Raw genomic sequence first — 17,450 nt, 5'->3', positions numbered from 1 at the left:
TCCTGGAGGGCTGAAATGCTGTTTCATTCACCTTTGTATCTTCAGCACCTGAGGCAGTGACTGACTTGGTGTTGGCTTTGATATATATTTACTGGACAGGTGAATGGTTGACTGAATCAACCTTCTTCAGGTAGGCCCTACATATTTCTTGCTGCCTGCCAGACATCCCACCTCTGTGTTGCCCTTGGACCTCACATTTAACCTGCCCAATCCTATATTCATCTTCCCAGGCCCTTCTAGGAGTTCCTACTCCTAAACTTTCTATTTCCTGGAGTGGCCACAATGCCCTTCTGAGAATTCAGGGATTGAAGCCTTTAGTCATCTTTGCTTTTCCCTCTTCTTTCCCACCTTCAATCCCTCCTGACCATAGTCATCAGTGACCAATGCTATGACCACAGGAATAAGGCAATGTTTATTGACAGCCTCTTATGTGCCCACTGTGCATGGGGCACCGAATTAGGGGTTGTGGGTCCAGATATGAGCAAGAGAGCCAAGATCCCCTAGAGTTCAGTGAGGGAAGACAGGTAATAAACATGTAGGTAAGTGAATATCTAAATTAATAAAACAACTTCAAATAGTGATTTGCTATGTACAGAATAAAAGCAAAGAGAGAAAGTCGGTGGGTAAAGGTGCTATTTCAGGTGAGACTGAATGATGGGAAGGAGTCAGCCACAGGAAGATTTGGGGACAGAGAATAGTTAGTGTGAAGAGGAATGCAGGGACTGAAAACAGGCAGGTCCTGCGTCCCCCACCTGAAAAATAAGAGTGAGAAAGAGGTGGAGAAGGATAGCAGTAATATGACTACTACTGAAAATGACAGCAGTGTATGGAAGCTGGTGTTCTAAGCACTTTACATAAATTACTGCATTTGATTCTCACATCAATTCCTGAGATGAGTATTCTTAGGATCCCTATTTTAGAGCTTAGAAAACTGAGGCACAGAGAATTAAGTAACCTGACACAATGTGCAAGCAACAGAGCCAGGATTCAAATCCGAGTTCTATTGCCAGAGCCTATACTCTCCTTCCAGTGATATGTGTCACTCATCCTCAGAACATTCTGGTAACTGCTGCACAATTGGTTTGGAGGAAGAAATGGAAGAGTATATGCAAAATCTCTTTGTGGACCAAGTGCCTTATGATGCAAAGTGTAATTATTTTATTGTACTTAGTCACTGAATGTAGCCATACATTTTCTTTTATATACTCCAGTCTTTCTTTTTTATGTTAAAAAGAAGCATCTCTTTTTTAAAATAGATTTTTAAATATTTTTTAAAGATACATAGATCATACAAAATCTTACATTAAAAAATATAAAAGGATACCGTATACCCTCACTCCCCACCCCCCCACTCCTCCCACATTACCACATTCTTTCATCAGTGTGGCACATTCATTGCATTTGATGAGTACATTTTGGAGACTGCTACACAGTATGGATTATAGTTTACATTGTAGTTTACACTCTCTCCAGTCCATTCAATGGGTTATGGCAGAATATATGATGTCCTGCATCTGTCCCTGCAATATCATTCACGACAACTCCAAGACCTGAAAATGCCCCCATAACATACCTCTTCTTCCTTCTCCCTGCCCTCAGCAACTCCCATGACCACTGTCTCCACATCAATGATACAATTTCTTCCATTGCTGGAGTCACAATAATTCTATATTAGAATACCAGTAAGTATATTAGAATACCATATTTTATGCCTTCATCCTGAGGACTCTGGGATGGCGATGCCCACTCTGCCTCTAAATTGAGAGGAGGCTTACATCCCACCTGGTTGGTGGATGGAATTCTCCTGCTTGCCGTTGTGCTCTCTTGGTTCCCTTCGTGGGTGGGGACTCACAGATAAAAGGCATGGCAAAGGACAGAGTTGGGGTTTTAATGTTGGAGTTTTGGTGTTGGAGTTTGATGCTGAAGTCTTAGGCTGGAGCCCTGGGGAAAGAGATAGAGCTGTTCGCCTGATAGTTTACATACCGCTGGCCTTGTGGAGAGAGGCAAAGCCTAGAGAGCCTCCTAGTCTACAGCTGACATTGTGGAGAAAATAGAATAGCTGCACACAGAGGAACCCAGGATGCCTGAACCCTCGCAGACATCAGCAGCCATCTTGCTCCAACATGTGAAAATAGACTTCGGTGAGGGAAGTAACTTATGCTTTATGGCCTGGTATCTGTAAACCCCTACCACAAATAAATACCTTTTATAAAAGCCAACCAATTCCTGGTATTTTGCATTAGCACTCCTTGGGTTGACTAATACAGAATTTAGTACTGAGGAGTGGGGAAGTGCTTTTGCAATTACCAAAATGCTGGAATGGTTTTATAAATAGGTAAGGGATATTTTCTGGAGGAATTGTGAGATGCTTGATGGAAAAGGCCTAGATCGCTTTTAAGAGACTGTTGATAGCAATATGGATGTTAAAGAGACTTTTTATGATGCCTTAGAAGTAAATGATGAAACTATTATTGGAAACTGAGGGAAAGGTGATCCACGTTTTAAAATTGCAGAGAACTTAGCAAGATTAACTTCTGGTATTTTATGGAAGGCAGAATTTGAAAATGATGAGTCTGGGCATTTAGCTGAAGAAATTTCCAAAGTAAACCCTGAGAATGCGGCTTGGCTTCTGCTTGCAGTTTATAGCAAAATGCTAGATGAGGGAGATATACTGAGGACTGAACTGTCAGGCACAAAGAAAACAAAACAAATTCTGGAAAATCCAAGCCTCTGGAAATCAAGCTCCTAGATGAAAGTCCCCCCATTGGAAGACTTAACTAAACTTGGAACTTGCAAGTCAGGATTAAAGATGCAGTTATGTCAGAAAGACTTGTGGAAAGTCTTACTGTCTGATGAGTTGGACCCCTGCAACTCATCAAAGCATGCCTCTTGCATGCTAAACCAACAAGGTTTTTGAGAGAACTGTATGAACAAAACCACTGTCAGCCTGCAATAAAAGGGACATGGCAAGGAGAGATTGAAGGGGAAATGACTTCAAGAGGAAAACCATGGAAGCTAAAATCTGGAATTAAGACATCACCTTGGGCCAAGAGAAGTACCCCACCCATGTGTACAGAGAGGGTGAGTTTGCCCCAGCAGTTGAAGAGGGTGGCTGTTCCTGTCTGATGTTCTGGGAGAGTTTTGCTACTTCAGGTTACGTAGAGGGTGTAGCACATTCCCCAAGGATTAGGAAAGTTAAGGTCAGCACCCCACAGGTCTGAGAGGGGTGGACCTGTCCCCATGTATTAGGGAAGGCCAGGTGGTCAAAAGGTTGCTCTGAGAGGGTTGATCCTGTATGCCAATGGTTAGGGAAGGCCAGGTGGTCAACTCATTGATTTGAGTGCGTTGAGTCTGTTTGCCAAAGGTTACGGGGAATGTTGTCTTCACGTCACTGTACTAGGGGGGTTATGATTCTAACCCTAAGATTGGGTAAGGTGTAGCAATCACTCCAGCACTCTTGGAGGGTGAAGTCTGGAGCTTGGTTGACACCCAGATGCTTGATAACAGTGGAGCCAAGAAAATGGCCACTGAGCAAACATGTGGAAAGGGTGGGTTCCCATAAGACTCCAAGGAGAAGAAACCATCATCTTAAGAATGACTCTCAGACTAAAATCGAATCTAGACTGCCCTGCAGGTTTACTGAACTGTAGAGGATCCATGACTCATGTTTCCCTCCCAATTTCTCCACATTGTAATGAAAATGTTTATCCATTTGAGTATTGGAAAAGCAGATCAATTGTTTTGTAAGTTTCAGAGGTGTACAGCAGACAGGACTTTGTCCCAAGACAAACTCTATTTCTTTAAATTGATTGTGATATGATTTAGTACTTGCATTGTTACTGATTTAAGGATTTTTTTGAATATCGTAATGTCTTTTTGGAATTCAGAGGGTGGAGTGTAGCAGTCTGACATAGTTATGAATTCCAAAAATAGATATTGGATTATGTTTGTAATCTGGTCTGTACCTGGGCATGATTAAGTTATGATTAGGGCTTTGATTGGACCACATCCTTAGGGCATTTAGTCCCCACCAACATCAAACCCTTTCCCCCTTCCCCAGCAATGATCTTTTTACATGTGGATGTTATATTTGCTGCAACCGATGTACAGATATTGAAACATAGCTATCAACCATGGTTCCATTATGGTTTACATTATGGTTTACATTTTAGGCTGTATACTTTTATAAATTTTTGATTATATTATGGTTTACATTATTTTTCAGACTATACACTTCTATAAATTTTTGGTGAAGTTTAAGATGGCCTGTATCCATCTTTGCAGGATCATGTAGAACACCTCCATTGCCCCCCAGTTACCCCTTCTTCTAACTATTCTATTCCTTCACCTCCTCCCCTCAGGGCCCATAGTGATGACCATGCTTCACTGCTTGAAGGACAAGATTGCTAGATACTTGCAACAATGCTGCGGGCGTAACACACTAGTTTCTCCTCCCTGATTGGGAACCACCCAGCTGGTGATGCAACTATCCCCTCTGAGACTATCAGGCCTCCCCAGGATAGGGGTTTAACACCTTCCCACTCATTGTATGGGCCTCCACCCACAGATATAATACACTATGACATGATGAGCACACTCCCTAGAAGTCTGCCCCATGTGCACCCTGTGCCGGATGTCCCCCATCAAACATCTAAAACCAGTAACCCTTCCTTATTATATTTTCTAAAGAGTTTTCTCTACATTATAGTTTCAACCACATACTCAACAATCTCTTGTGTTCACCTGCTCCCCCCAATCCTCTCCCCAATTCCATGTACCATCTGACCCATCCTCACAACCCTAGCCCCCCTAAGCATACAAAGTCCAACCCAATAGTATCCCTATGCCCCTGTCTTCTCCCTTCACTGCACAACTACTTACCACTACTTTATCATAGGTTTTGCCCATGTGGGCGTTGGTTCACTTCCTTCTACCCTCCCCCCCCCCATTTCCTGTAAGCCTATCATCCAGTCTCTGGTTCTCTGAGACAGCTTGATTTGCTTAATTCATATCAGAGAGGTCACGTAGTAGTTGTCCTTCAATGCCTGGCTTGCTTTGCTCATCACAAGGCCTTCAAGATTCATCCATGTTATCCCATGTGTTAGCACTGTATTCCTTCTTACAGCTGAGTAGTATTTCATTGTATGTATATACCACATTTTGTTTATCCATTCATCTGTTAATAGGCATTTGGGTTGATTCCAACTTTTGGCAATAGTGAATAATGCTGCTCAGAACATTGGTGTGCATATATCAGTTCGTGTCCTTGTTTTCAGTTCTTCTGGGTATACACCCAGCAGTGGAATTGGTGGGCCATATGGCAAATCTATAGCTAGTTTTTTGAGGAACCACCAAACTGTCCACAGTGGCTGGGTCCTTCTACATTCCCACCAATAGTGGATGAGGATTCCCATTCCTCCACATCCTCTCCAACCTTGTAGTCCTGTTTTTTTAATAGCTGCCAGTTGATGGGTGTGAGATGGTATCTCATTGTAGTTTTGATTTGCATTTCCCTAATAACTAGTGATGTTGAACATCTTTTCATGTGCTTTTTAGCCATTTGTATTTCTTCTTTGGAGAAGCATCTGTTCAAATCTCTTGCCCATTTTTAAAATGGATTGTTTGTCTTTTTATTTTCGAGATATAGGATTTCCTTGTATATGCTGGATATTAGGCTCCTATCAGATATATGGTTACCAAATATTTTCTCCCATTGGGTAGGCTGTCTTTTCACTTTTCTTGATAAACTCCTTTGAGGTGCAAAGGCTTTAATTTTGAGGAGGTCCCATTTATCTGTTTTTTTTCTTTGACTGGTCATGCTTTGGATGTGAAGTTCATGAAGCCATTTCTTATTACAAGGTCATGTAGATGCTTCCTTATGTCTTCCAAGGTCTTTATGGTCTTGACTCTTACATTCAGATCTCTGATCCATCTTGAGTTGATTTTTGTATAAGGTGTGAGATGATAATCCTCTCTCATTCTTTTGCATATGGATATCTAGTTCTCCAAGCACCATTTGTTGAAGAGGCCATTCTTTCAGAGTTGAGTGGGCTTTGTGGCCTTGTCAAATATCAAATGACTGTATATACAAGAATCTATATCTGAACTCTCAATTCAGTTCCATTGGTCAAAATGTCTATCCTTGTGCTAATATCATGCTGTTTTTTTGTTGTTTTTTTTTTAAAGATTTCTTTTTTTATCTATTTCTCTACCCTTCACCCCCTGTTGTCTGCTCTCTGTGTCCATTCGCTGTGTGTTCTTTTGAGACCGCTTCTATCCTTAGCAGCAGCACCGGGGATCTGTGTTTCTTTTTTGTTGCATCATCTTGTTGTGTCAACTCTCCGAGTGTGCGGCACCATTCTTGGGCAGGTTGCACTTTCTTTCGTGCTGGGTGGTTCTCCTTATGGGGTGCACTCCTTGTGCATGGGGCTCCCCTACGCAGGGACACCCTGTGTGGCACGGCACTCCTTGCACGCATCAGCACTGTGCATGGGCCAGCTCCATATGGGTCAAGGAGGCCTGGGGTTTGAACCACTGACCTCCCATGTGGTAGGCGGATGCCCTATCCATTGGGCCAAGTCCGCTTCCTGATATCATGCTCTTTTGACCACTATAGCTTTGTAGTATGTTTTAAAGTCAGGTAGTATGATTCCTCCGATTTCATTTTTCTTTTTCAATATGTCTTTCACTATTTGGGGCCTCTTTCCCTTTCAAATAAATTTCATAGTTAGGTTTCCAGTTCAGTAAAAAACGCTGTGTTGATTTTTATTGGGATTGCATTAAATCTGTAGATCAGTTTCAGTAGGATAGACATCTTAATGATATTTAGTCTTCCTATCCATGAACAGGGAGCATTCTTCCATTTATTTAGGTCTTCTTTGACTTCCTTTAATAGTGCTGTGTAGTTCTCTGTTATTAAGTCTTTTACATCTTTAGTTAAATTTATTCCTAGGTATTTGATTTTTTAATTTACTATAGTAAATGGTATTTTTTTCTTTATTTCCTCCTCAGATTGCTCATTATTGGTGTACAGAAATGCTACTGATTTTTGTGCATTAATCTTACAACCTGTGCTTTACTGAACTCATTTATAAGTTCTAGAAGCTTTGTTGTAGATTTCTTAGGGCTTTCCATGTATAGAATCATGCTATCTGCAAATAGTGAAATTTTGACTTCTTCCTTTCCAATTTGGGTGCCTTTTATATCTTTTTCTTACCTCAAGTAAGAATTTCTAACACAATGTTAAATAGGAGGGGTGATAGTGGGCATCCTTGTCTTGTTTCTGATATTAGAGGGAAAGATTTTAGGATTTCACCATTGTAAATGATGTTAGCTGTGGGTTTTTCATATATACCCTTTATCATGTTCAGAAAGTTTCCTTTTATTCCTATCGTTTGCAGTGTCTTTATCAGGAAAAGGTGCTGTATTTTGTCAAATACTTTTTCTGCATTATAGATATGATCATGTGATTTTTTTCTTTTGATCTATTTATGTGGTGTATTACATTGATTGATTTTCTTATGTTGAACTATCCTTGCATACCAGGGATGAAACCCACTTGGTCATGGTATATAATTTGTTTGATGTGTTGTTGAATATGATTAGTATTTTGTTGAGGATTTTAGCACCTAGGTTCATTAGAGAAATTGGTCTGTAATTTTCCTTTCTTGTGGTGTCTTTGTTTGGCTTTGGTAGTAGGGTAATGTTGGCTACATAGAACATGTTAGGAAATGTTCCTGCTATTTCGATGTTTTAGAAGAGTTTAAGCAAGACTGGTGTTAGTTCTTTTTGGAATGTTTGGTAGAATTCACCTGTGAATCTGTCTGGCCCGCGGCTTTTCTTAGTTGGGAGGTTTTCAATGACTGATTCTCTTTATTTGTGATTGGTTTGTTGAGATCATCAATTTCTTCTTTTGTAAATTGTATTAGTTAACCAAAGGGGTGCTGATGCAAAATACCAGAATTTTGGTTGGTTTTTATAAAGGGTATTTATTTGGGGTAGGAGTTTACAGATACTAGGCCATAAAGTATAATTTACTTCCCTCACCAAAGTCTATTTTCACATGTTGGAGCAAGATGGCTGCTGACAGTCTGCGAGGGTTTGGGCTTCCTGGGTTCCTCCCTACCAGGGTCTTGCTTCTCTCTGGGCTCAGGTTCTCTGTTTTCTCCACAAGGTCAGCTATAAACTATGAAGCTCTCTAGGCTTTGTCTTTCTCCGCAAGGTCAGTTGAGACTATCAGGCTAACAGCTCTGTCTCTCTCCCTGGGGTTTCTGCTGTGTCTAAGGAGCCATCTCTATCCTTCTGTGTTCTTCTCCTGGCTCCAGTTTAAGGCTTCAGCATCAAACTCCAGCATCAAAGTTCCAACATGAAAAAACCAACATTAAGAACCCTCAACTCTGTCCTTTGCCCTGCCTTTTATCTGTGAGTCCCCACCCACCAAGGGGTGGAGACTCAATGCCCTAATGACATGGTCCATTCAAAGCCCCAATCATAACTCCATCATGCCCAGTTACAGACCAGATTACAAACATAATCCAATATCTATTTTTGGAATTCATAACCATATCAAACTGCTACATCAGTGTAGGCTTCTTATGTATTCTAGGAATTTATCCATTTCCTCTAAATTGTCCTTCTTGTTGGCATATAGTTTTTCAAAGTATCCTCTTATGATAGTCTTTATTTCTGTGGGGTCAGTGGTGATATCCCCTTTCTCATTTCTTATTTTGTGTAGTTGCATCTTCTTTCTTTTTTTCTTTGTTAGTCTAGCTAAGGGTTTGTCAATTTTATTGATCTTCTTAAAGAACCAGCTCTTTGTTTTATTTTTTCTAGTGCTTTCTCATTTTCTGTTTCATTTAGTTCTGCTCTGATCTTTGTTATTTCTTTCTTTCTTAGTTTGTTGTTAGTTTGTTGTTTTTTTTTTACTAATTCCTCCAAATGTGCAGTTAGGTCTTCGATTTTAGCTCTTCTTTTTTGATGTATGAATTTATGGCTATAAATTTCCCTCTCAGTACAACTTTTGCTGCATCCGTAAGTTTTGATACATTGTGTTGTCATTTTCATTTGTTTTAAGGTAGTTACTGATTTCTTTTGAGAGTTCCTCCTTGACCCACTATTTTTCTAAGAATATGTTGTTTAACTTCCATATCTTGGTGCATAATCTGGGTCTCTGGCCCTTGCAGATTTCCAGCTTCAATCCACTGTGGTCAGAGAAATTAGTTGTATGATTTCAATCTTTCTGAATTTATTGAGGCTTTTTCTGTGGCCTAGCATGTGGTCTATCTTGGAGAACAATCCATGTGTTCTTAAGAAGAATGTATATCCTGCTGTATTTGGGTGTAGTGTTCTATATATGTCTATTAGGTCCAGATCTTCTAATATATTATTCAAAGTCTTTGTTTCTTTATTGATTCTCTGTTAAGGTGTTCTGTCTAATGGTGATAATAGTGTATTAAAGTCCCCCACTATAACTGCAGAGGCATCTATTCCTCCACTTAATTTTTCCAGTGTTTGCCTCACATATTTTGAGGTGCCCTGATTAGGTGCATAAATGTTTATGATTGTTCTTTCTTCTTTAAAGATTACCCCTCTTACTAATATGTAGTGTACATCTTTGTGTCACAAAATAGTTTTGCATTTAAAGTCTATTTTGTCCAATATTAGTGTAGATACTCCTGCCATTTTTTCGTTATTGTTTGCTTGTAGGATTGTTTTCCAGCTGTTCACTTTCAATGTCCTTGAATCCCTGGGTCTAAGGTGGGTTTCTTGTAGACAGCATATAGATAGATCATATTTCCTTATTCATTCTGCTAGTCTTTGTTTTTTGACAGGTGAGTTTAATCCATTAACATTCAGTGTTTATTATTCTAAAGGAATTACTTACATTAGCCATATTTCCTTTGGATTTGTGTATGCCATATGTTGTTTTTATTTCTTTTTGGTTTTTCTTACACTCTCATCCAACTCTGTCTCTCCTGTTTTTTTCTTTCCTTCTGCAGAACTCCCTTTAGTATTTTTGAAGGGTAGGTTTCTTATTGGCATGCTCTCTTAGTTTCTGTTTATCTGTGAATATTTTGAACTCTCCATCATTTTTGAATGCCATTTTTACTGGATAGATTATTCTTGGCTGGAAATTTTTTCCTTTTAGTGCCTTGACTGTGTCATTCCACTGCCTTCTTGCCTCCATGGTTTCAGATGAGAAATCAGCATTTAATCTTATTGAACTTCCCTTGTATGTGATGGTTCTCTTTTCTCTTGCTGCCTTATGTATTTTCTCTTTGTCTTGAGCATTGGATAATTTGACAAGTATATGTCTTGGAGTAGGCCTGTTGGGATTTATACTGTTTGGGGTGTGTTGCGCTTCTTGGACATGTACACCCATCTCCTTCAATAGGTTTGGGAAGTTTTCAGCCATTATTTCTTCCAACACCCCTTCTGTCCCCTTTCCTTTCTCTTCCCTTCTAGGATGCCTATAATGTGTATGTTTGTGTGTTTTGTGTTGCCATTCAAATTCCTAAGTCCCTACTGGAGTTTTTCTATCTTTTTATCCACCAATTACACAATCTGCTTGATTTCAGATGTACTGTCTTCCACATCACTAATTCTTTCCTCCCCTATTCAAATCTGCTATTATTTGCAGAGATTACATTTTTGATTTCTTGAATTGTGCCATTAATCACCATAATATCTGTTATCTTCTTGTGTATGTTTACAATTTCTTCAGTATGCTGTCCAATTTTTTTTTTTTTTAATATCCTTAATCTCTTCCTTCACTTCATTAAGTTGGTCTATGGTATTTGTTTGGAGAGCTTTGATTAGTTGCTTGATGTTCTGCTCCTCTTCCTGGTTTTTAATTTGTTCATTGGACTGGGCCATGTCTTCCTGATTATTGGTATGGTTTGTAATTTTTTGTTGCTGTCTGGTCATCATTTTATCTTGGTTAGTTTGTTCAGTTGATTAGCTTTTCCCTCTAGTCTCGGATTTTTTTGGTGCTGTTTTTGTATGTGTGTTTTCTTTTTGACATTTTGTTCTTCTTATTCTATTTCCTTGTTGTTGTCTATGTTGCCTTGAAGGAAAAAGATTAGGACCAGGGAAAGCAAAAGAGGTAAGAAAAGAAATAGTATAATAGTAGTATTGTTAGTAAATGTTAGCATAAGAACTGTATAAGACCTAGAAGAATAAATATTAAACTCATGTAAGCAAGCAGTGTAGAGTTTTAGGAGTAAGAAAGTGGAGTACCTACAATGAAATGGGAAACTGAATATGGAAAAGAATATAGTATGAATTAAAAGGTTAGCATGATCAAGGGAGAGGGAAAGAGAAAAGAAAGGACAATAACATAAAGAGTTAATAAAGGATAGAAAATGGAATAGAAGTGTTAGAAATAAGCCAGAAAAATTGGGGGCTAAACAAAGAGAGGTGGAATGTAAGTGCAACAACAGAAGGTGGAAGGTAGAAAGATGTAGGGAGGAAAAGAGATAGCATTGGTAGCCAAAATCAATACACACAGAAAAAGAGAAAATTGAGGATGAGGAAGCACAGAAACAATAAACAAGCTGGCAGCACTTAACTGAAAAAAAGAAAAGAAGGGTGGGGGGATAAAGAGGAAGGAAAGACAAGATAATAAGAAAAAAAATACAACACAAGCCTTCAAGCAAGGAGTCAACCAAACAATAAAAAACCAGACTTCCCTTAAGCTCTTATTTAGGGAAAATAAGAGACCTAAGGGAAGCTAATACAGGATAATATCTATGTTTTCCCTGTCTCAAAGGGTCAGCTAATATCCTAGTGGGTCACCACTCTAAGAGGAACTGGGAACTGAACCAGGGACCTTGCACAGTCAAAGGCTGAAACTCCACTGCGCCAAACCCTCCTTCAGGGTCAACCTGCTCCTCAAAAAAAGGTTCCCTTCCAAGGGCAGAACAGACTCTTTGCAATTGAATAAACTGATTAGGAAACTGTTCTTCCCCCTTTCTCCTTTTCTCACTTCCTCTTTCTCAGGGCAGCAGGAAGCCCATGTGAGAGCTCCCCTCCGAAATCAAATGTGACCCTTGTGAACCAAATCATCACGGAAAATAATGACTCCCAGTCTCTTTGAGAGAGAGCACCCACACCTTGTCAGGTGACCTAAATATGCTCTTGGAAGCCTACCAAGCACTTCCTACTGTTCCCCTCCCTTGGCTGTGTTGCACAGGATTAGTTAATTGTCTGGCTCCACCATCCCAGACGTAACCCACAGAGGTTAGGTAAATTGGACTCCCTCAGGAGATTTGCCTCTCGCCTCTTCCTGGTTTCTCCTTAAGCCCGGTGGTATGATCCTTGAAGCTCAAAAAGGGGAGTCCAGACAATTAAACCTGCACTTGTAGGACTCCTCTTCACCAGAAGTCTCCCACTCTTGCAGTTTTTCTCCTCCAGCTGTGTGACCTGGGAAGTTCTGGGAAAGTCATCCACTGTTTCGCCTTGAGCTATCACTCTTTTTGTCATGCTCTCTCCAGATCGATGTCCAGCAGCCTTCTGCTTTGTGGGTTCCCAAAACAGCTCACTTGGGCAGGATTTTGTCCCCACTCAGCCATTTTTTGTAGGAGCAATGATATGGGTGCACTTACTCTGACGCCATCTTGCCCTGCCTCTGCATTTCTTTTTTTTTTTTTTTAAGGCTTATTTATTTATTTGTTTTTCTTCCCTTCCCTTCCCTGTTGTCTGCTCTCTGTGTCCATTTGCTGTGTGTTCTTCTGTGTCCGCTTGCATTCTCGGTGGCACCAGGAATCTGTGTCTCTTTTTGTTGTGTCATCTTGCTGTGTCAGCTCTCTGTGTGTGTGGTGCCACTCCTGGGTGGGCTGCGCTTTTTTCACATGGGATGGCTCTCCTTGCAGGGCACACTCCTTGTGTGTGGGTCACCCCCACATGGGGGCACCCCTGTGTGGCACAGCACTCTTTGTGTGCGGCAGCTCTGTGCATGGGCCAACTCACCACACAGGTCAGGAGGCCCTGGGGATTGAACCCTGGACCCTCCATATGGTAGGTGAATGCTCTATCAGTTGAGTCATGTCTGCTTCTCTGCATTTCTTTTTATTTAGCACGTTTCTAGTTAGAATTTTAGACTGTTAGAAGGAACATATTATAGGGTCAGTTTTCTAATACTTTGGTATGTAGCTTCTGCCTCCTGATTGAAAATATTCTTTCTACTCTGCTTGCAGACGTGAAGACATCTTATCCATCCTCACTGCTGTCAACAATGACGTGAGTCAACAAGCGGACAGATTAGGAAAGAAGAAACAGATGCCTCAGCCTGCTTTCACACTACGGAAAAAACTAGTATTTCCCATCCCAAAGGAAGCATTTGTCTCATAGTAGAGAGTTTTCATAGCCTCAGATTCACAGACTCTGGTTATTTTAGTCATCTCCTCCAGCTGCCACCCAGCATAGGAATTGATGACAGATGGTGAGCTAGTCTCTCCTTGTCATTCTAGTAATATGAAATTCCCTGCTTTCTGACACAGCCAGTTCTGCTTTTTTGTTTTGTTTTGTTTTGTTTTTTTGGCAAATCTAAATGTTAGAAAACTTTTGTTATCGATGAATGATAGCCTTGGCTTTAGTTATGCACTCTGAGGCAGAGTACCGGATTATTCAGGGCCTTGGGTTATTCAACTGTGATGTGAAAGTTGGGCCCAGGTGCTTTCTAGCTCTAGAGCCATTGAGACTGCCTACACCTGGCTGAGCTGAGACTTCTCTATGACACACCCTTGGTTATGATTCTGTGTGCCCTTCTGCATGGCCTTGCTCTGTCTGTTGGATGGTGACATAACAGCCTTGCCTTACTCTCCCTCTGCCCAAGGCATCACCTCTGAACATCTACTGAAGGAAAACTTGGACCACACCATGCCCATTTCTTGCTTTAGTGTAATGAAGACATTCATGCAAGAACTTGTTTTCTTGGGCTGGGAACCAGTTTCTCTCTAGGAAGATGATGGCTCACAATGAAGAGAGAGAGAGAGACATGCTCAGCCACTTTGGGAGCAGAGACTTTATAATGTGACATCAAATTCTGTGTTGGGACCTTTCAGCATCCAGTGACAGAACACCCAACTCAAATCGACTAAAGCAAAGAAAGGAATTTATTGCCTCTTTCCCCAAAAATCTCATGAGTGGGTAGGACTGACTTCAGGTGATGCCTCAATCAAAACTCAACCTACAAGGCAGCATCTCTCCTTGACTGGGCTCCCTCAGGGTTGCCGCTGTACTGTGTGACCTACAGTCAAAGCCCCCACCTTGTCACTAATTCACTTTGTTTGTCTGGCCCAAAGGATGAGGAGAGAAGCAGCCTCAGGCACGGAAGCTATTCCCAGAGATTGATGTCCTCTCTTGGATCAGAGATGTATCTGGCTTGTCTTGTGGAGGGAATGGCTCTGTAAAGGAGCCTTACTACTTCTTAAATTAAGATTTTGGACATTTTTATGTACTTGAACTTAATTTTTCAATTTCAAGGGAACATTTTCTTTTGAATTCTTGAAGGCTAGACCTGGAAAGGAGATTGAAAGTCCTGTGCTTACGGCCTTTGTTATAGATGAGGAAGCTGAAGTAAAGCAGCTTGTGCACGGTCCATCAGCCACTATTATTTACAGGATTTATTTCTACCTAAGTGAACTGGAATGGCATGGGACATAGGAGCAACGGATCTGGAGTTGGGTTTCTGTTTTGCCCTATGAATCCATTGCTCTGAAATACTAACTAAATCATTAGGGCCTTCTCTGTAAAGAAAACATTATCTATTGAGAGGATTAAGGAGAATCCATTTATATGTGTGTCCATTTAAGCCTAATTTTGGTGAGGTGCATAGAAGACATTTAGGGGGCAGAGTTTTCTGGTAGTAATTTAACTGGAATAGCAGGATTTGAGTTCCTTGGGCCTAATTCCATCTGACTTTATTGGTAGCAAATCAGCACTAGCAATACTTAGTGATGCCCTCTGAGTGAAGAGCTAGTTCTCCCTTCACCCATTCACAATGTCTCCAGCAGAAGGAGGCCAGCCTTTAGCTCTGAATCCAGTTGGACAAAACACTACTGGTGAAAATATTCTTTAGCAGAAACATTTGGAAGTGGGTGTAAAAGTCCTGAACCTGTGGTTTATTTCATATTTCTGTTTTGCTGGATCTTACTGCTTGAGTGAGTTTAAGTTTTAGAATCAGGAAACTTACTGTGAACTTTCTTTTCAGGAGCCTCCAGCAAGCAAAGGTCACTGAACACGTATGAATCATAGGTCTACACAGGCATGAGGACTTCACTTGTCCTTGACTTGTTTTCTTAAACAGGGTGTGTGCACACTTGACAGAGTGTGCCCTTCTAGACCGTGTAAAACATTATACTTGTCTGTATTTATGTATTTGTGTGTAGAGTCCATGAACAGGCAGTGGTTTGGTCACAACTATTTGGCAGCGCCCTATTGTGTTTCTACAAGCTACAGCTATTGATGGCTGAGGTATTTCTGAGGGAAATGGACAGATTGAGTGAGGTTCCTTTATCTTTTGCCTAGCTTTGCTTGACATAAAGGTTACAGGCAATTTTTTGACAAAACTGGCTGTTGCCAAGTAAAATCAAAGGCTGAAAACTCTTGCTAAAGTATTATGTTAATATTACAGTTATTTAATACTATGCTAGTGGTGTTTATAATTAGAGATATTATCACCACAGCACCCTACTGGTCTCTCCTTCAGGGACCCAGAATAGTGGTGGACAGGTTTGATATCATGAGTGTTACTTCAGCAAACATTTTATTCTGAGGATGCTCAGGTGATGTTAAACACATAAGCAACTGGGGCATTGTGGGTACTAACCAACTGGAACAGGACTCAGTGGTTTAACAATGGTGAATGCTGTTGAATAGCAGCCCCTTTCCAGTGATGCAGTCTCCACTGAGATAAGCCACATGAGAGGTTTACCTCATTATATATATAACTGTTGTTCCATGCATGGTTCACAAATTCTTCCAGTCAGATACTTTCTGAGTGATCTAGTTAAGTTTTTCTCAACCTGGAATTCATGAACCCCAAGGTGTGTGTGTGTGTGTATTTAGTCTCAGGGTCTAAGAATTCTCCACCTTACTTTTTAAATGCTGTAACTCCTTTTTTGGTGATAATCTTGAAAAGAGTTAATGTAACCACAGCCTGGCTCTCCTGGATGACCGCTTCATATTTGAGCACTGCCATATAACTTTGACACCCACATCCTGGTGCCCAGAGAAAATAATGAAATTTGCACTGTACTTTTTGTTGTAGCATAGTTGGGGGCCATGGCTGGAAGTCCTCATATTTATTCTCAGGTATGAGTGATTAATTTATTTGAAATCTGCTCCAATCCATCCTCTCATTGCATGGCAGACTCCTACTCCACCATCCCTCACCTCTGCCTAACTCTTCTAGTGGAGACTCACAGCCACATGGGATCATGGATTTGAAAGGACCTTGCTAATCTTGCGATAGACTCACAACCACATGGGGTCATGGATTTGAAAGGACCCTGCTAATCTTGCGATCCAGGCTTCAAAGTGTTAAGCTACTCACCAAAGGCTCACAGCTGTTCGTGGAAGAGACTGTCTTCTGATTTGCAAGCCTGTACCTCCCAACCATTTTCATTTTTGGACAGCTTTAATTGTTCCTTTTTCTGTTGGACTTAAAATTGCCTCCTTAGAACCTACTTAAAATTATTGTCTCATTCTAAACTCTGGAGCCATACCAACCAAGTATAACCAAACTCTGGTGAGGTGTTTGTCTATTGTTTGTGGCAAGTTACTTTACTTTTTTCCTGGTAGCGTCTGGGTTTTGTTGAAAGTCTATAGTTTGCTTTTGAGGATGTATAAGAATGTAGTGATTCATTCTTAACTTTGAATAGGAACTAAATTTCTGAAAATGTGATGCTTTTAAAAAATGTGCTAGGGAAAATTCTTTGTTTAAAGAAAGGTTCATTTGGCAATGCAAAAATTTATATCCTAAAATAACTATATGCAAATTTGAATTTTTAAAAGAGGGTTTTCTATTAAAAATTTTTTAAATTCCTATTGATTTTTACTTTTTAAATATAATTTTGGGTAGGTAATGTCTTCACATTGTTCAAAGATTAAAAATATTAAAAAAGGCATGCAAGAAAAGTCTTGTTTCCATCTCTGTCCACCACATGCTCAGTCCCCTGAGTCCCACCGTTCCATAAATAACCCCAAGGTTTCTTAAGGAAAATGCAACCAATACAAGTAAATATATTTTATTTTATTTTTATTTTTATTTTTTTAAAAAGATTTTATTTATTTATTTAATTCCCCCCCCTCCCCTGGTTGTCTGTTCTTGGTGTCTATTTGCTGTGTCTTGTTGCTTTGTCCGCTTCTGTTGTCGTCAGCGGCACGGGAAGTGTGGGCGGCGCCATTCCTGGGCAGGCTGCTCTTTCTTTTCACGCTGGGCGGCTTTC

The 17,450-nt window shown here is 40.4% G+C and overlaps 1 protein-coding gene across 2 annotated transcripts in view; it reads left to right on the top strand.

Annotated features, from left to right (window-relative positions):
• Positions 1-17,139, top strand: part of CASP10 (caspase 10) — a 47,043-nt gene extending 29,904 nt beyond the window's left edge. The window contains exons 8-9 of one of the 2 annotated variants that reach the window (XM_023588895.3): positions 12,001-12,121; positions 13,197-17,139. In XM_023588895.3, the coding sequence (XP_023444663.2) occupies positions 12,001-12,097 (97 nt within the window). In that variant the 3' untranslated portion in view covers positions 12,098-12,121; positions 13,197-17,139. The remainder of the gene's footprint in view (positions 1-12,000; positions 12,122-13,196) is intronic. The other variant, XM_004458909.5, reaches the window with a different exon arrangement.
• Positions 17,140-17,450: the final 311 nt, after the last annotated feature.

This window comes from Dasypus novemcinctus, chromosome 7 (assembly GCF_030445035.2).
Source record: "Dasypus novemcinctus isolate mDasNov1 chromosome 7, mDasNov1.1.hap2, whole genome shotgun sequence".
In the NCBI taxonomy this organism is placed as follows: domain Eukaryota; kingdom Metazoa; phylum Chordata; class Mammalia; order Cingulata; family Dasypodidae; genus Dasypus; species Dasypus novemcinctus.
The sequence above is the reverse complement of the archived record's forward strand: the minus strand, read 5'-3'. Positions and strand labels throughout refer to the sequence as shown.